The 13,939-nt window shown below is 38.3% G+C and overlaps 1 protein-coding gene across 1 annotated transcript in view; it reads left to right on the forward strand.

Moving 5' to 3' along the window:
* The window catches only part of CAPRIN1 (cell cycle associated protein 1), a 51,922-nt gene that overhangs the window by 35,399 nt on the left and 2,584 nt on the right, over window positions 1-13,939 (forward strand). Inside the window, exons 10-18 of the mRNA XM_016920660.4 lie at window positions 1,689-1,844; window positions 1,930-2,038; window positions 4,696-4,757; window positions 5,475-5,585; window positions 5,825-5,974; window positions 7,202-7,352; window positions 11,838-12,032; window positions 12,560-12,660; window positions 13,059-13,122. Of these exons, the coding sequence (XP_016776149.1) occupies window positions 1,689-1,844; window positions 1,930-2,038; window positions 4,696-4,757; window positions 5,475-5,585; window positions 5,825-5,974; window positions 7,202-7,352; window positions 11,838-12,032; window positions 12,560-12,660; window positions 13,059-13,122 (1,099 nt within the window). The remainder of the gene's footprint in view (window positions 1-1,688; window positions 1,845-1,929; window positions 2,039-4,695; window positions 4,758-5,474; window positions 5,586-5,824; window positions 5,975-7,201; window positions 7,353-11,837; window positions 12,033-12,559; window positions 12,661-13,058; window positions 13,123-13,939) is intronic.

Below are 13,939 nucleotides of genomic sequence, written 5' to 3' on the forward strand. Positions count from 1 at the left end.
TCAAGAAGTCCCAACAAAATAGTGTATATTTGCTGAATTAAAGAATGCAGTTCAGAAATGTTATAGGAGGATTAGAAGAGAGATCAATCAAAAAGATTAGTAGAGGTGATTTACAGTTGTTCCTTGTTATACCAGGGGCATTGGTTTTAGGACACTCCCACACACCGAAGTCTGCTCATACTCAAGTTGTGCCACATATCTGCGGGACCCACATATATACAGGTGTTTCACATCTCAAGAGTACTGGAGGATAAGTGAACCTGTGCAGTTCAAGCCCATGTTGTTCAAATGTCAGCTGTATATATGAGGTGTACAAACCCATTGAGCCTTGACTAAGTCGATGGGATGTATGTTTTTAGGGGAGCCAGGTAATAGGGATGTATTAGCATGGATGTAGAAGTAGAAATGAACTATTAGCATATTTGTTTTATTGAACATAGAATGCAAGGTAAATATTGACATAGTAGGAAGAAGTTGGGAAGCAGTATACAGTGCTTTGTAGTTAAGTATTTTTTGGATTTTATTTGAGAAGAGCATACTACTTGCCACTGTGCCAGTGTGGTTTGTTCTTTGTATCTAGTAGGTGGGCCTTTCTAAAGGCTATCCACATGAGATTCCACGAATTTTTGGAGCATCCTGAAGTTGGTATTACACAGATTGTTGGTTTCGCTTTGGTAGTGATTTTTATCTGTGTTGTTTATAAAGGGAATAGCTGATTTTGCCTAGTTTCAACCAGTATGACTTGTCCAGTTTTAAATCCAGACAGAATAATATAAATTTGATGTAATAAAAGATAGGATTTCCTTGCAGAGCAGGGAATTACTAAGAACAATAAGCAGAGGAAATTATTAGAGCTGGGAAAAGGCTAATAGAGTGAGCTTTGGCTTCTGTAGCAGTTTAGATGAGTTGGTAAAGCTTGATCCTATGGTGTTGGCTGAGAAAATGGAATGGGAAAAACCCAAATCTTGATAATAATAGCTAACATTTCTTGAGTGCTATGTACCAGGTTGTGAGATAGATATATATTTGACATAGATATATAAATCCAGTTACTATAGAAGGCATAACAGTTTTAAGAAAAATATATTATTTTAGGATGTCAACACAGGTAATCTTTCTTTGAAAGCAGCTTATAAAATAAATCTGAGGCTGGGCATGGTGGCTCATGCCTGTATTCCCAGCACTTGGGATGCCAAGGCGGGTGGGTCACAAGGTCAGGAGTTCAAGACGAGCCTGGCCAATATGGTGTGAAACCCTGTCTCCACTAAAAATACAACAATTGGCCGGGTATGGTGATGGGTGCCTGTAATCCCAGCTACCTGAGAGGCTGAGGCAGGAGAATTGCTTGAACCTGGGAGATGGATGTTGCAGTGAGTCAAGATCCCGCCACTGCTGTCCAGCCTGGGCTACAGAGCTAGATTCCGTCTCGAAAGAAAAATAAATAAATAAATAAGTAAATCAACATGAAGTGCTACATAGTGGTCTTATGGAACTGAAACACTGTAGAAGTGATGACATTTTTCAGAATGTTAAATTTGGCATAAATGTAATTCATTTGGGTAACTGCATTAAAGCCCGTTCTGTTTATAGTATAGATGGTATATGTAGTGTGGGGGACCCATCATGGTGGTAGTGAGTGGAGCTTTTTTGCTCTCCTATTCCTTCTTATCCTTTTTTTTCTACCTTAGGTGGTAAATTCACTCCAGCAGCAACCTCAGGCTGCATCCCCTTCAGTACCAGAGCCCCACTCTTTGACTCCAGTGGCTCAGGCAGATCCCCTTGTGAGAAGACAGCGAGTACAAGACCTTATGGCACAAATGCAGGGTCCCTATAATTTCATACAGGTATGTTCATTTTAGTCAAACTCTGTAACAGAAAGTTTAAGTGTTTATATTATTTGACTTTATTCTATCCTAACTTAACCTGTAGGATTCAATGCTGGATTTTGAAAATCAGACACTTGATCCTGCCATTGTATCTGCACAGCCTATGAATCCAACACAAAACATGGACATGCCCCAGCTGGTTTGCCCTCCAGGTTAGTAGTGGTACATTTTTATGTGAGAGAGAAATATAAGGCCAGTACTTTCAGGTTTTAAAAAGATTGTGAAAATAAATTTTGTTTATTTTAATGACTGTTTAATTTTGACTCTTAGGTCTTTTAATTTGATAGAAAGAATGTTATTGTTCCTATAATTTGAATTAAAAATGTAGTTTATAACTGTTTATTTTTAAACTTTTCATTGGCATGTAGATATAGAAAAATATACGCAAGTTTAATGAGTTTTTATAAACTGAAAACACCTGCAGCTAGATTAAGAAATGAAACATTACCAGTACCCCAGAAACCTACGTTGTTTCCTTTCAATCACTAGTTACCCTCACCCCTAGCGATAGCAACCACTTCCGTACTTGTAACTATAATAGACCAGTTTTGTCTGTTTTTGTAACTTTAACAAGTGAAATTTTGCTTGGCTTTTAAAATTTCAAAATTAATCTAGGAGTAAAAATAATAGAGGTGCCTTTTTTTGAATGCTTTTAGCTTTCTAGGAGAATTTCTGGATTTTATTACCTTAAAAAAATACACAGCAATGAAGTGGGTAAGGGAATATGTAAGAGGCAAAGGGAAGAGAGAAACCACAAGACAGTTTCAGACTCTTTCTGGACTTACACCATTATTTGAAGTAGTAGCACTAAATAGAGTTGGTGCCTTCCATTGGGTTAAGTGGACCTTCTCTCCAGGACTATTAGTGATTGTGAGTCATCTTGGTTTTTCCCAGAACACATCAGTTTTAGTTGCACAAAAGTGGAACTAAATAAAATAACCTATTTAATGTTGCATGATGTTAAATATCATAAAATAAATTGCTGAGTAAAAGTATGTTTAATGACAGTTAATTTGGTGTAAGGTAGTTAGGATTTTTCTGAAGTAAAGGGAGCTCATATCTCTCACATTTCTATCAAGAGTTTTAGAAAACAGATCAAAGGTGACACCTACAAGAGAGCAATCATGGTTTTTAGTGTTCATTTTCTGAGCTCTACCAAAGGAAGAGAGTAAGTCGTTTTCTCAGCTGGGGAATTGTGTGAAAGTCAGTATACATAGCACTGATAAAACCTGTAAGGCTATTTAGTTATTTACATAATGCTGAGTCCATTAGACTCTCCAGTGAAAATGGGTGCTTTCTAAATGACTAACCAAAGATCGTCGTTTTGATTATCTGTTTAATCATTGTTGGGAAGGGAGGTGAGAGAGTGATGGGAATTGTTAAGAAGATGCATGCTGAGTTGAATATAGGCTGTTAAAAATTATATGTTATTTATTTGTTTATTTAGAGACGCAGTCTCGCTCTGTCGCCAGGCTGGAGTGCAGTGGCGCATTCTTGGCTCGGCACACTGCAACCCCTGCCTCCCGGGTTCAAGGGATTCTCCTGCCTCAGCCTCCCCAGTAGCTGGAAGTACAGGCACACACCACACTACACCCAGCTAATTTTTGTATTTTAAGTAGAGATGGGGTTTCACCATGTTGGCCAGGATGGTGTCAATCTCTTGACCTCGTGATCCACCCGCCTCGGCCTCCCAAAGTGCTGGGATTACAAGCATGAGCCACTGTGCCTGGCTGAAAAGTACATATTTTAAATTTTCTTTTTCTCTAGAAACACTTGAAATTGAAAGTTGGTTATGTTAGCATATATTGAGCTGGGTATGGTAGCTCATGCCTGTAATCTCAGTGCTTTGGGAGGCTGAGGAGGGAGGATCACTTGAGCCCAGGAGTTTGAGATCAGCCTGAGCATCATAGACCTCGCCTCTACAAAAAAATTAAAAATTAGTCAAATAAAAAAGTTAGCTTGGCAGGGTGGCATGCATCTATAGTCCCAGCTACTGAAGAAGCCAAGGTGGGAGGATTTCTTGAGCCCAGAGTTGGAGACTACAGTTAGCTACGATGGTGCCACTGCACTCCAGCCTGGGCAACACAGTGAGACCCTGTTTCAGAAGAAACAAAAGGTCAAAATGGAATACTGTCTGTCTGAGGTCTAGAGTATGAATAATGCCACTTTATTGTACAGCTTTAAAAGTCTTTTCTCACGGCACTGATTATTTGTTAGTGCATTCTATTAACATTTTACTTTACTTTTGGAAAAAACAAGATGAAACCAATTGTGAAAGTAAACTATTAAATAATAACCACTGCCGGTAAACCAAAATGCTCACTTGAAAGCTAAAATTTTATCTGCATTTCCCAATTTACTTTCATGATTGCTAAAAAGTTTATTTATGGTTTGGCTATAGACATTTACCTTTAATTGCCGGGCATGGTGGTTCATTCCTATAATCCCAGCACTTTGGGAGGCTGAGGTGGGCAGATTGCTTGAGCCTAGGAGTTTGAGACCAGCCTGGGCAACATGGCGAAACCCTGTCTCTACTAAAAATACAAATATTATCCGAGTGTGGTGGCACACACCTGTAGTCACAGCTACTTGGGAGGCTGAGGTGGGAGGATCACTGGAGCCTGGGAGGCAGAGGTGGCAGTGAGCTAAGATCACATCACTGTACTCCAGCCTGGGTGACAGAGTGAGACCCCCCCACGCCCGCCCGCAAAAAAAAAAAAAGCCTTTAATAGCGAAATAAAAGGTATTTAGACGCGTCTCTCTAAAAATTTAATTTTGTTTGACAAAAATGTTTTGGTCACCTTTGCAGTTCATTCTGAATCTAGACTTGCTCAGCCTAATCAAGTTCCTGTACAACCAGAAGCGACACAGGTAAGAGTGATAAAACTATTTTCTTCAGGGCCAGGTTAGGTGGCTCATACCTATAATCCTAGTACTTTAGGAGGCTGAGATGGGAGGATCACTTGAGGTCAGGAGTTCAAGACCAGTCTGGGCAGTGTAGCGAGACACCATCTCTATTTTAAAAAAATAATTAAAAAATATGTTTTCACTTTTGTTTTAATTGGTTCCTTGGTTTCTTTCTTAGCTTATGAAAGAAAATATGAATTTCATCAGTGTCCAAGTCTTCTGTTGGAATTCAGCAAATTTATTGTTGTGGATAGCTGTCAGCCTTTATTTTTATGTTTAGGTTCATTTTTCCTCTTGATGACTTTTTAAGTTTTTCTTAAGTCTTGCATTTTAAATAATGTATTATAATATAATAAGCCTTTTTTATTTAGAACTGAGAATTTCAGAAGACATAGTTTAGACATAATTCTAAAATTTAGTGCAGATTTCTCCATCTTAGAAGTACTTGTGGAGGGCTTTTATAACGAGACTTGGGTTTATTTAACGTCGAGCTTCAAAAATATATATATTTTTGCAATTTTTAGGTTTTATACAAATTTAAAGAGAGATGGTAATATTAATTTCTCCCTTCTTTAGCAGTTGTATCTATTTCTTAGCCTTATGCGTCTTAGAGGTAACTTGTTTTTTTAACAGTCAATTTTGTAAGCAGGAAGAAGCTTTTATTTCTTTACTTATGTCTAGGTTCCTTTGGTATCATCCACAAGTGAGGGGTACACAGCATCTCAACCCTTGTACCAGCCTTCTCATGCTACAGAGCAACGACCACAGAAGGAACCAATTGATCAGATTCAGGCAAGTTCTGTTACCGGGTCACATACATTTGATGAGGCACTTACTCATGAATTGAACAGAGGTACATTACCATTAATATCATGATTCTTCTTTTTGGACCTACTTTGCTTTCATGAAATATTTGAGTTTGTTAATACATATAAGTTTGAGATTAATTTACCACTTTAGTACATCTGTTCACTTTTTGTTTGGCTAAGTTTAGTTTACCGCTAAAGTGCATCTATTCACTTTGTGTTTAGGCAACAATCTCTTTAAATACAGACCAGACTACAGCATCATCATCCCTTCCTGCTGCGTCTCAGCCTCAAGTATTTCAGGCTGGGACAAGCAAACCTTTACATAGCAGTGGAATCAATGTAAATGCAGCTCCATTCCAATCCATGCAAACGGTAAGCAAATTAACTAACATTAATTGCCTAGTATGTAATATGAATCATGGTAGATTTTCTTTTCTTTTTTAAAGGTCTTCATTTAACTGTGCTTGAGTCTGCATCTTTCATTAACTGTAGGGTATATTTAATTGAACATAAACTGATTATTCCAGAGATTAACTGATATTAACGGATATTCTAGAGATAAATTTTAGCCTTATGAGTGATGTGCCTGTATCATCTTAATTTGTAGTTTTACCCTTTTGATTTGATTAACAAAAGCTTAAACATTCAGAGAAATAGACTAATATAACATCCATATAATCATTACCTAGATTTAATAGTTGCCCTGTTTGCTTAATCTTTTATTTTACTGAAGTATTTTGAAGTTTCAGATGTTATGCTTTACCTTGATTCTTGAGCAAGCACCTTTAGAGAATTTCTAGAAAATAATAATAATACTATAATCTGTGGGGTGCAGCTAAATCGGTGCTGAGAGGAAAGTTCATAAGATTAAATATTAAAATAACTTTTGATTAAAATGTTAATAAAAATGAAAAAACATTCAACCCTGTTAAAGTTCATAGAACAAATTTCTGTAAGTGATACTGCATCCAGGAGTTTGTCTTATTTATTTATTTTTTGAGACAAAGTCTTGCTCTGTCGCCCAGGCTGGAGTGTAGTGGCGTGATCTCAGCTCACTGCAATATCTGCCTCCTGGGTTCAAGCGATTCTCATGCCTCAGCCTGTGGAGTAGCTGACACTCCAGGCATAAGCCACCATGCCCAGCTAATTTTTGTATTTTTAGTAGAGACGGGGTTTCACCATGTTGGCCAGGCTGGTCTTGAACTTTTGGCTTCAGATGATCTGCCTGCCTCAGCCTCCCAAAGTGCTGGGATTACAGATGTGAGCCACTGTGCCAGGCCAGAGTTTGTCTTTTAAAAAGATTTCTCATATATGTAAAAGCATTTCCGAGGCTGCTGATTGCATGTCTTTTTATTTTTTTTAATTCCCTACTTCCATTTCACAGCATATTATACTCCCCTTTAAGTACTATATGGTATATATGTCTTTTTCCACGTTGAATCACTTGGAGGGATTTTTGTATGTGTGTGTGATGTTTTTGTGTTTGAGACCTCTGTGATGTCTTTATTTATGTCTGAGGAAAAACCACCATTGAGTTTGGCCATGTTATAAAGCAGAGAATAAAAGGATGAACTAATCATTTACTTTATTTACTAACAGGTGTTCAATATGAATGCCCCAGTTCCTCCTGTTAATGAACCAGAAACTTTAAAACAGCAAAATCAGTACCAGGCCAGTTATAACCAGAGCTTTTCTAGTCAGCCTCACCAAGTAGAACAAACAGAGCTTCAGCAAGAACAGCTTCAAACAGGTACGAAATCCAGTGTCACCTCATTGGCTCCTTGCTTTCCAGCACAGTTATTGACAGTGTTAGGACAGTTTAGACTTGAGAGTGGTGGTGTCCAAGAGTTTCTGTTTTAGTAGTAGACCATATGAATTTTTCATTTCAGATCATGAGTTAAATTGAGTCTGTACTTGTATATGTGAATTATGTGCAATTTTTGGAGGCTTTATAGCCATTTTCCTTTTGTCACTGAACTTACATAATATCCCTGTTGCATTGTATAATTTATATGGAATTAAATTTGTTACTTGAATTACCATAAAGTGTACTTTTTTTTTTTTTTTTTTGAGATGGGGTCTCACTCTGTCACCCAGGCTGGAGCGCAGTGCCGTGATCTCGGCTTACTGCAACCTCTGCCTCCTGGACACAAGCAATCCTCCCTACCTCAACCTCCCAAGTAGCTTGGGAATACACGCATGTGCCACCACGCCCAGCTAATTTTTTGTATTTTTGGTAAAGTTGGGGTTTCACCATGTTGCCCAGGCTTGTCTTGAACTTCTGAGCTCACGTGATCTGCCCACCTCAGCCTCCCAAAGTGCTGGAATTAAAGGCGTGAGCCATTGCACCTGGTGATAAACTATACTTTTAATTGTTAATTGATTGAAGGCTTTTAGCATGATATCTGGCATTGAGTCAGTTAGACAAAGTTAAGAAAAAACTCATGGTGGCTGCATTTCGTGGACTGGGTTGAAACATAATCTGTTTTGTCAAGTAAGGTCATAATTTGGCTAGTTACCATACCTGTCACGATAGTAATGTAGGTAGGGACACTTTTATGTATTTGAGACAGGTTCTCACTTTGTTGCCCAGGCTGGAGTGCAGTGATGCCAGCATAACTCACTGCAGCCTCAAACTCCTGGGCTCAATGATCCTCCTCCCTCAGCCTCCTGAGTAGTTGGGACTACAGGTGCTTACCACCATGGCTGGCTAATTTTTTTTTTTTTTTTTTGTAGAGACAGGGTCTCCAGGAGCTCACTATGATGCCAGGCTGGTCTCCAACTCCTTGCCTTGAGCGAACTTATTGTCTCTGTCTCCCAGAGTGGTGGGATTATGGGCATGAACTACCTTGTCTAGCTCGATAGAGATACTTTAGATTTTTTTTTATATATATATTTTTTTAAGAAATGGGGTCTCTGTCTGTTGCCCAGGTTGGAGTGCAGTGGTGTAATCAGATACTGGAGCCTTTAACTCCGGGGCTCAAATCCTGTACTGGAGCCTTTAACTCCCCACAAGTAGCTAGGACTGCAGGCTTTTCTCAAACTCAGGGCCTCCAGCAGTCCTCCCACCTCTACCTTACAACGCATGGGGATTATAGGCATGAGCCACCATGATGTCTTCTTTAGTTCTTTAATTCCTCAGAATTTAATTGGAATCCCACAACAAACCAGCAGTCAGAGGAGTTAATACTTTCATTTTGTCAGCCCGATTTTGAAAAGTTGTAAAATTTTCTAATTATTCAATTTCTTGGTAAACTTGGATCAGCATTAGATTTTTCAGTAGTAAATTCTTACATATCCTGTACTATTCAGTATCACTAATATGAAGCTCGAATCTTCCATACTCTGATAGAAGTTATCAGTTATACTATGCTCAGCTTCCAAATGATAAAAACTAGTGGCGTGATCACCATGGCTCACTGTAACCTCTGCTTCTGGGTTCAAGGGATCCTCCTACCTCAGTCTCCCAAGTAGCACAGGCCACCATGCCTGGCTAATTTTTTTTTTTTTTTCTTTTGTATTTTTAGTAGAGAGAGGGTTTCACCATATTGTCCAGGCTGGTCTCGAACTCCTGGTCTGGGCTCAAGTGATCTGCCTGCCTTGGCCTCCCAAAGTGCTGGGATTACACTCACACCAGTCACATACGCAGCAAGTTCTCTTTAATCTCAGGGCCTTCATACTTTCCTTCTTGCCGAAAACTTTCTCCCACTGATAAGTACATGGATTGCTTTTTCTATTTTTTTAAAAAAAGTTCATTTGTTTATTTTTAATTGAGAAGTAGAAACTATATATATGTGTATTTATGGTATACAGCATGATGTGTTGAAATGTGTGTCCGTTGTGGGCGGGCTTCATGGCTGGCACCTATAATCCCAGCTACATTTGAGGCTGAGGTGGGAGGATTGCTTGAGGCCAGGCGTTCATGATGAAATAATATGTATACATTGTGGGCCGTTGTCCAGTGCAGTGATGCAATCTCGGCTCACTGCAACCTCCGCCTCTTAGGTTCAATCGCTTGGGTTCAAGCGATTCTCCTGCCTCGGCCTCCTGCCTCAGGCCTCAGGTGATCCACCCACCTTGGCCTTCCAAAGTGCTGGGATTACAGGCATGAGCCACCATGCCCGGCCTGATATTTGTTGAAGAAATCATTTCAGTATGTCCCATCATTCTAGAAATTTTATTTTGAATTAGTGTCTAATCAGGAACAACATGACAGAATCTTTGGCTTTTTAAAATGGCCTACAAGTTTATACTTTACCAAAATTTAAGTAGGAATTTGGGTATTTTAAAATAAAATGAAGACTGGGTGTGGTGGCTCACGCCTGTAATCCCAGCTCTTTGGGAGGCCCGCTTGAGACCAGGAGTTTGAGACCAGCCTGGGCAACACAGAGCCCCACCTCTATAAAATAAATACAGAAATTAGCAGGGTGAGGTGGTGAATGCCTGTAGTTGTAGCTACTCAGGAGGCTAAGGCCGGAGGATCACTTAAGCCCAGGAGTTCAAGGTTGCAGTGAGCCAAGATTATTTGACTGAACTCCAACCTCAGCAATACTGGGTGAGAGAGCTAGACCTTGTCTTAAAAGTGAAAATTAAATAAAATAAAGATCACACTTAAGTTATTATGCTGTGAGTTTCTTCCTTTCTCCTTTCATTTTTTGAGACAGAGTCTGGCTCTTGTCTCCCAGGCTGGAGTGCAGTGGTACGATCTCGGCTCACTACAACTTCTTCCTTCCAGGCTTAAGCCATCCTCTCACCTCAGCCTCCCAAGTAGCTGGGACCACAGGCATGCACCACCATGCCTGGCTAATTTTTTGTATTTTGTTGTTGTTGTTGTTGAGATGGGGTCTCACTGTGTTGCCCAGCTAGTCTCAAACTCCTGAGCTCAAGTAATCTGCTCAGCTTGGCCTCCCAAAGTGCTGGGATTACCAGCGTGAGCCACTACACCCAGCCTGGCTATGAATTTCTTACAGTGAGATTTGATCAAGATTAAAAGCTGTTGTTGATAAACAGTGATTCTAAAATTCAGTTCTTTTGGCTACTTTGTACATGGATACACATGAACCATTTTACAAGGAAAATGTTATGTGTATTTGTCATTCACTTACAATTTTAAATTTTGGGAATATAATAAAAGGCAATCTATGTAAAAAGATGACACTGATGTAGTTGGTTTACTAAGTAATTCAAGAGGAGCAGTGGCTCTCTCTTTTTCTCTAGGTATTCCCTAGTGCTTTCATCGTAAAATAGGATTCTAACAACTATTAATGTATTTGGAGTTTCTTAAGGGTGTAAAATAGGTCAAGTAAAGATTTTCAAGAGTCATACAGCTGCTTTTCTCTCTGCCCCAAAAGGGGAGATTTGGGTTGGCCAGCAGCTTCTGACCCTTGTTGTTAGTGTGTGGGCCTTCCTTTGTTCTGTTGCCTTCCTCACCTCCGAAAGGTACTTTTAGCACCCTATTTTTTTCTCCTCTTTGAATTATAAACATTGTTCTGTAGTATTGAATTTTTGAAAATTTCTAGATTCTAGAACTCTCTCCATTGTGGATGGAGCTTGTATATATGTTAGTGTGTACCTTAGTCTAGAACCTTCAAGTGGGTTGAGTGCCAATGTGAGTACCATGTGATTGTTTTCTAAATTGGCTATACTTGCCATTTTAAATACTTTGAAATGGAATTTGGCATTAAGGGCTACAAGTCGAAGGCCTCTGCTGATTAAACTATGTAGTTGATGACATATTCTACCATATAGCTGCTTAAATATGAGAGAGTGGTTTTGTATGTTTCACTAAGTAAAAAAAAGGATATTTAAAAGAATAAGAAAACTTCTACCACTAAGGAGCTTTATAATGAAAAGAAGTAATTAAATGGTACAAAATGGTAATGTACTAAGAGTAAATCTTTTGAGTTATTTTGGGTCTCTTGTGCTAAAAAGTAGATGCCTTTCAGAAGACGTTAATATAGCCTTTCAAATAATTTGTTTGGAAGGATCAATCATGCACCCTGCTTTCAAAGGTTTGGAATTGTGGTTGGAGAATTTTACCCCCAATAGCTGAGTCTAAGGGTAGGAGAAAGGTAAGAGACTTTATTCATGTGTAGTTTTTCTTATCATTGTATGCAAATTTAAGGATTAAACTTTAAGGAGACTGTATAAGACACTTCTTAAACTAGAAAGTGCGTGGGAGAACAAACGGTAATGAGCTGTGTATATATATATCTTTTTCTTTTTTAAATTATAGTGGTTGGCACTTACCATGGTTCCCCAGACCAGTCCCATCAAGTGACTGGTAACCACCAGCAGCCTCCTCAGCAGAACACTGGATTTCCACGTAGCAATCAGCCCTATTACAATAGTCGTGGTGTGTCTCGTGGAGGCTCCCGTGGTGCTAGAGGCTTGATGAATGGATACCGGGGCCCTGCCAATGGATTCAGAGGTAAAAAAAAAAAATAAAAAAGGAGGTTCTAATGACCTTTTACTAGTTCAAATTAGTTTTTGATTTGTAAAATACATCACACAGTTTTTGGGAAGGATGTATCTGCATTAGCCTCTTATGTGCAATTTAAACAATGTATATTTTGGTACAATTTGTGTATTTGGTATAATTTGTTATTTAAAAAACAAATCATGGAATTTTTGTTCATTTGGTTATGTCAAATTAATGTCTACCACTATCTCCTGGAGGATAAGTATTTTCCACATTACCAAAACTTACGGGGATTGTTTATTATATTTGTACAGATATGTGTTTACATGCATAGATGGGTTAAAAGTTTATCTTCTGAGGGGCAGTTAGTACTTACAGAAATTTATAAACAGATTGGATCAAGATAGGAAATTGGAGATTAATTTGATTAACTAGCCTGGCTTATAATTTCTAGTTCTTCCCGTCTTCATTAATAAAAAAGTAGAAATTCCTTGTGAAGATAAGAAAATTATTTCTTTTCTTGTCCTAAATTTTAGGAGGATATGATGGTTACCGCCCTTCATTCTCTAACACTCCAAACAGTGGTTATACACAGTCTCAGTTCAGTGCTCCCCGGGATTACTCTGGCTATCAACGGGTAGGTAAAGTAGTTCTAAAGTGTAAACCTGAACTAAATATACCAATGAAAGTGACTTAGTGTTGTTGCTTAATGAACCTAAGTAACTAATTTGGCGTTAACTTTGTGGTGTCCAAGACACTCTGTTGAAACAAAAGCTTTTAGCACTCAACATCAGTACTCCTTTAGTAAAGCCTGTTAAAGACAGTGATTTCCAAGAGCAGAGAAATATATTTCACTGAATGTTCTTTGAGAATAGAAGTACAACAATTACAGAACAAGGTGTAGCTGTGATAAACCGATACTGAAGTGTCTAAAAGATTAAGGAAGAATTCTGTATTGAGTGTTAGACTGAAAGAATAGATGGGTAAGCATTTTTTAAAAAGTACCTTTTCAATACTAACTAGCTTATCTTTTAGGATGGATATCAGCAGAATTTCAAGCGAGGCTCTGGGCAGAGTGGACCACGGGGAGCCCCACGAGGTAATATTTTGTGGTGGTGATCCTAGCTCCTAAGTGGAGCTTCTGTTCTGGCCTTGGAAGAGCTGTTAATAGTCTGCATGTTAGGAATACATTTATCCTTTCCAGACTTGTTGCTAGGGATTAAATGAAATGCTCTGTTTCTAAAACTTAATCTTGGACCCAAATTTTAATTTTTGAATGATTTAATTTTCCCTGTTACTATATAAACTGTCTTGAAAACTAGAACATATTCTCTTCTCAGAAAAAGTGTTTTTCCAACTGAAAATTATTTTTCAGGTCCTAAAACCTGCTGAATGTTTTTAGGAAGTACTTACTGAAACATTTTTGTAAGACATTTTTGGAATGAGATTGAACATTTATATAAATTTATTATTCCTCTTTCATTTTTTTGAAACATGCCTATTATATTTTAGGGCCAGACACCCTTTAGTGGCCGGATAAGCCATAGTTAACATTTAGAGAACCATTTAGAAGTGATAGAACTAATGGAATTTGCAATGCCTTTTGGACCTCTATTAGTGATATAAATATCAAGTTATTTCTGACTTTTAAACAAAACTCCCAAATTCCTAACTTATTGAGCTATACTTAAAAAAAAATTACAGGTTTAGAGAGTTTTTTGTTTTTCTTTTACTGTTGGAAAACTACTTCCCATTTTGGCAGGAAGTTAACCTATTTAACAATTAGAGCTAGCATTTCATGTAGTCTGAAATTCTAAATGGTTCTCTGATTTGAGGGAGGTTAAACATCAAACAGGTTTCCTCTATTGGCCATAACATGTATAAAATGTGTGTTAAGGAGGAATTACAACGTACTT

The sequence above is a fragment of the Pan troglodytes genome, chromosome 9 (genome assembly GCF_028858775.2).
Source record: "Pan troglodytes isolate AG18354 chromosome 9, NHGRI_mPanTro3-v2.0_pri, whole genome shotgun sequence".
In the NCBI taxonomy this organism is placed as follows: domain Eukaryota; kingdom Metazoa; phylum Chordata; class Mammalia; order Primates; family Hominidae; genus Pan; species Pan troglodytes.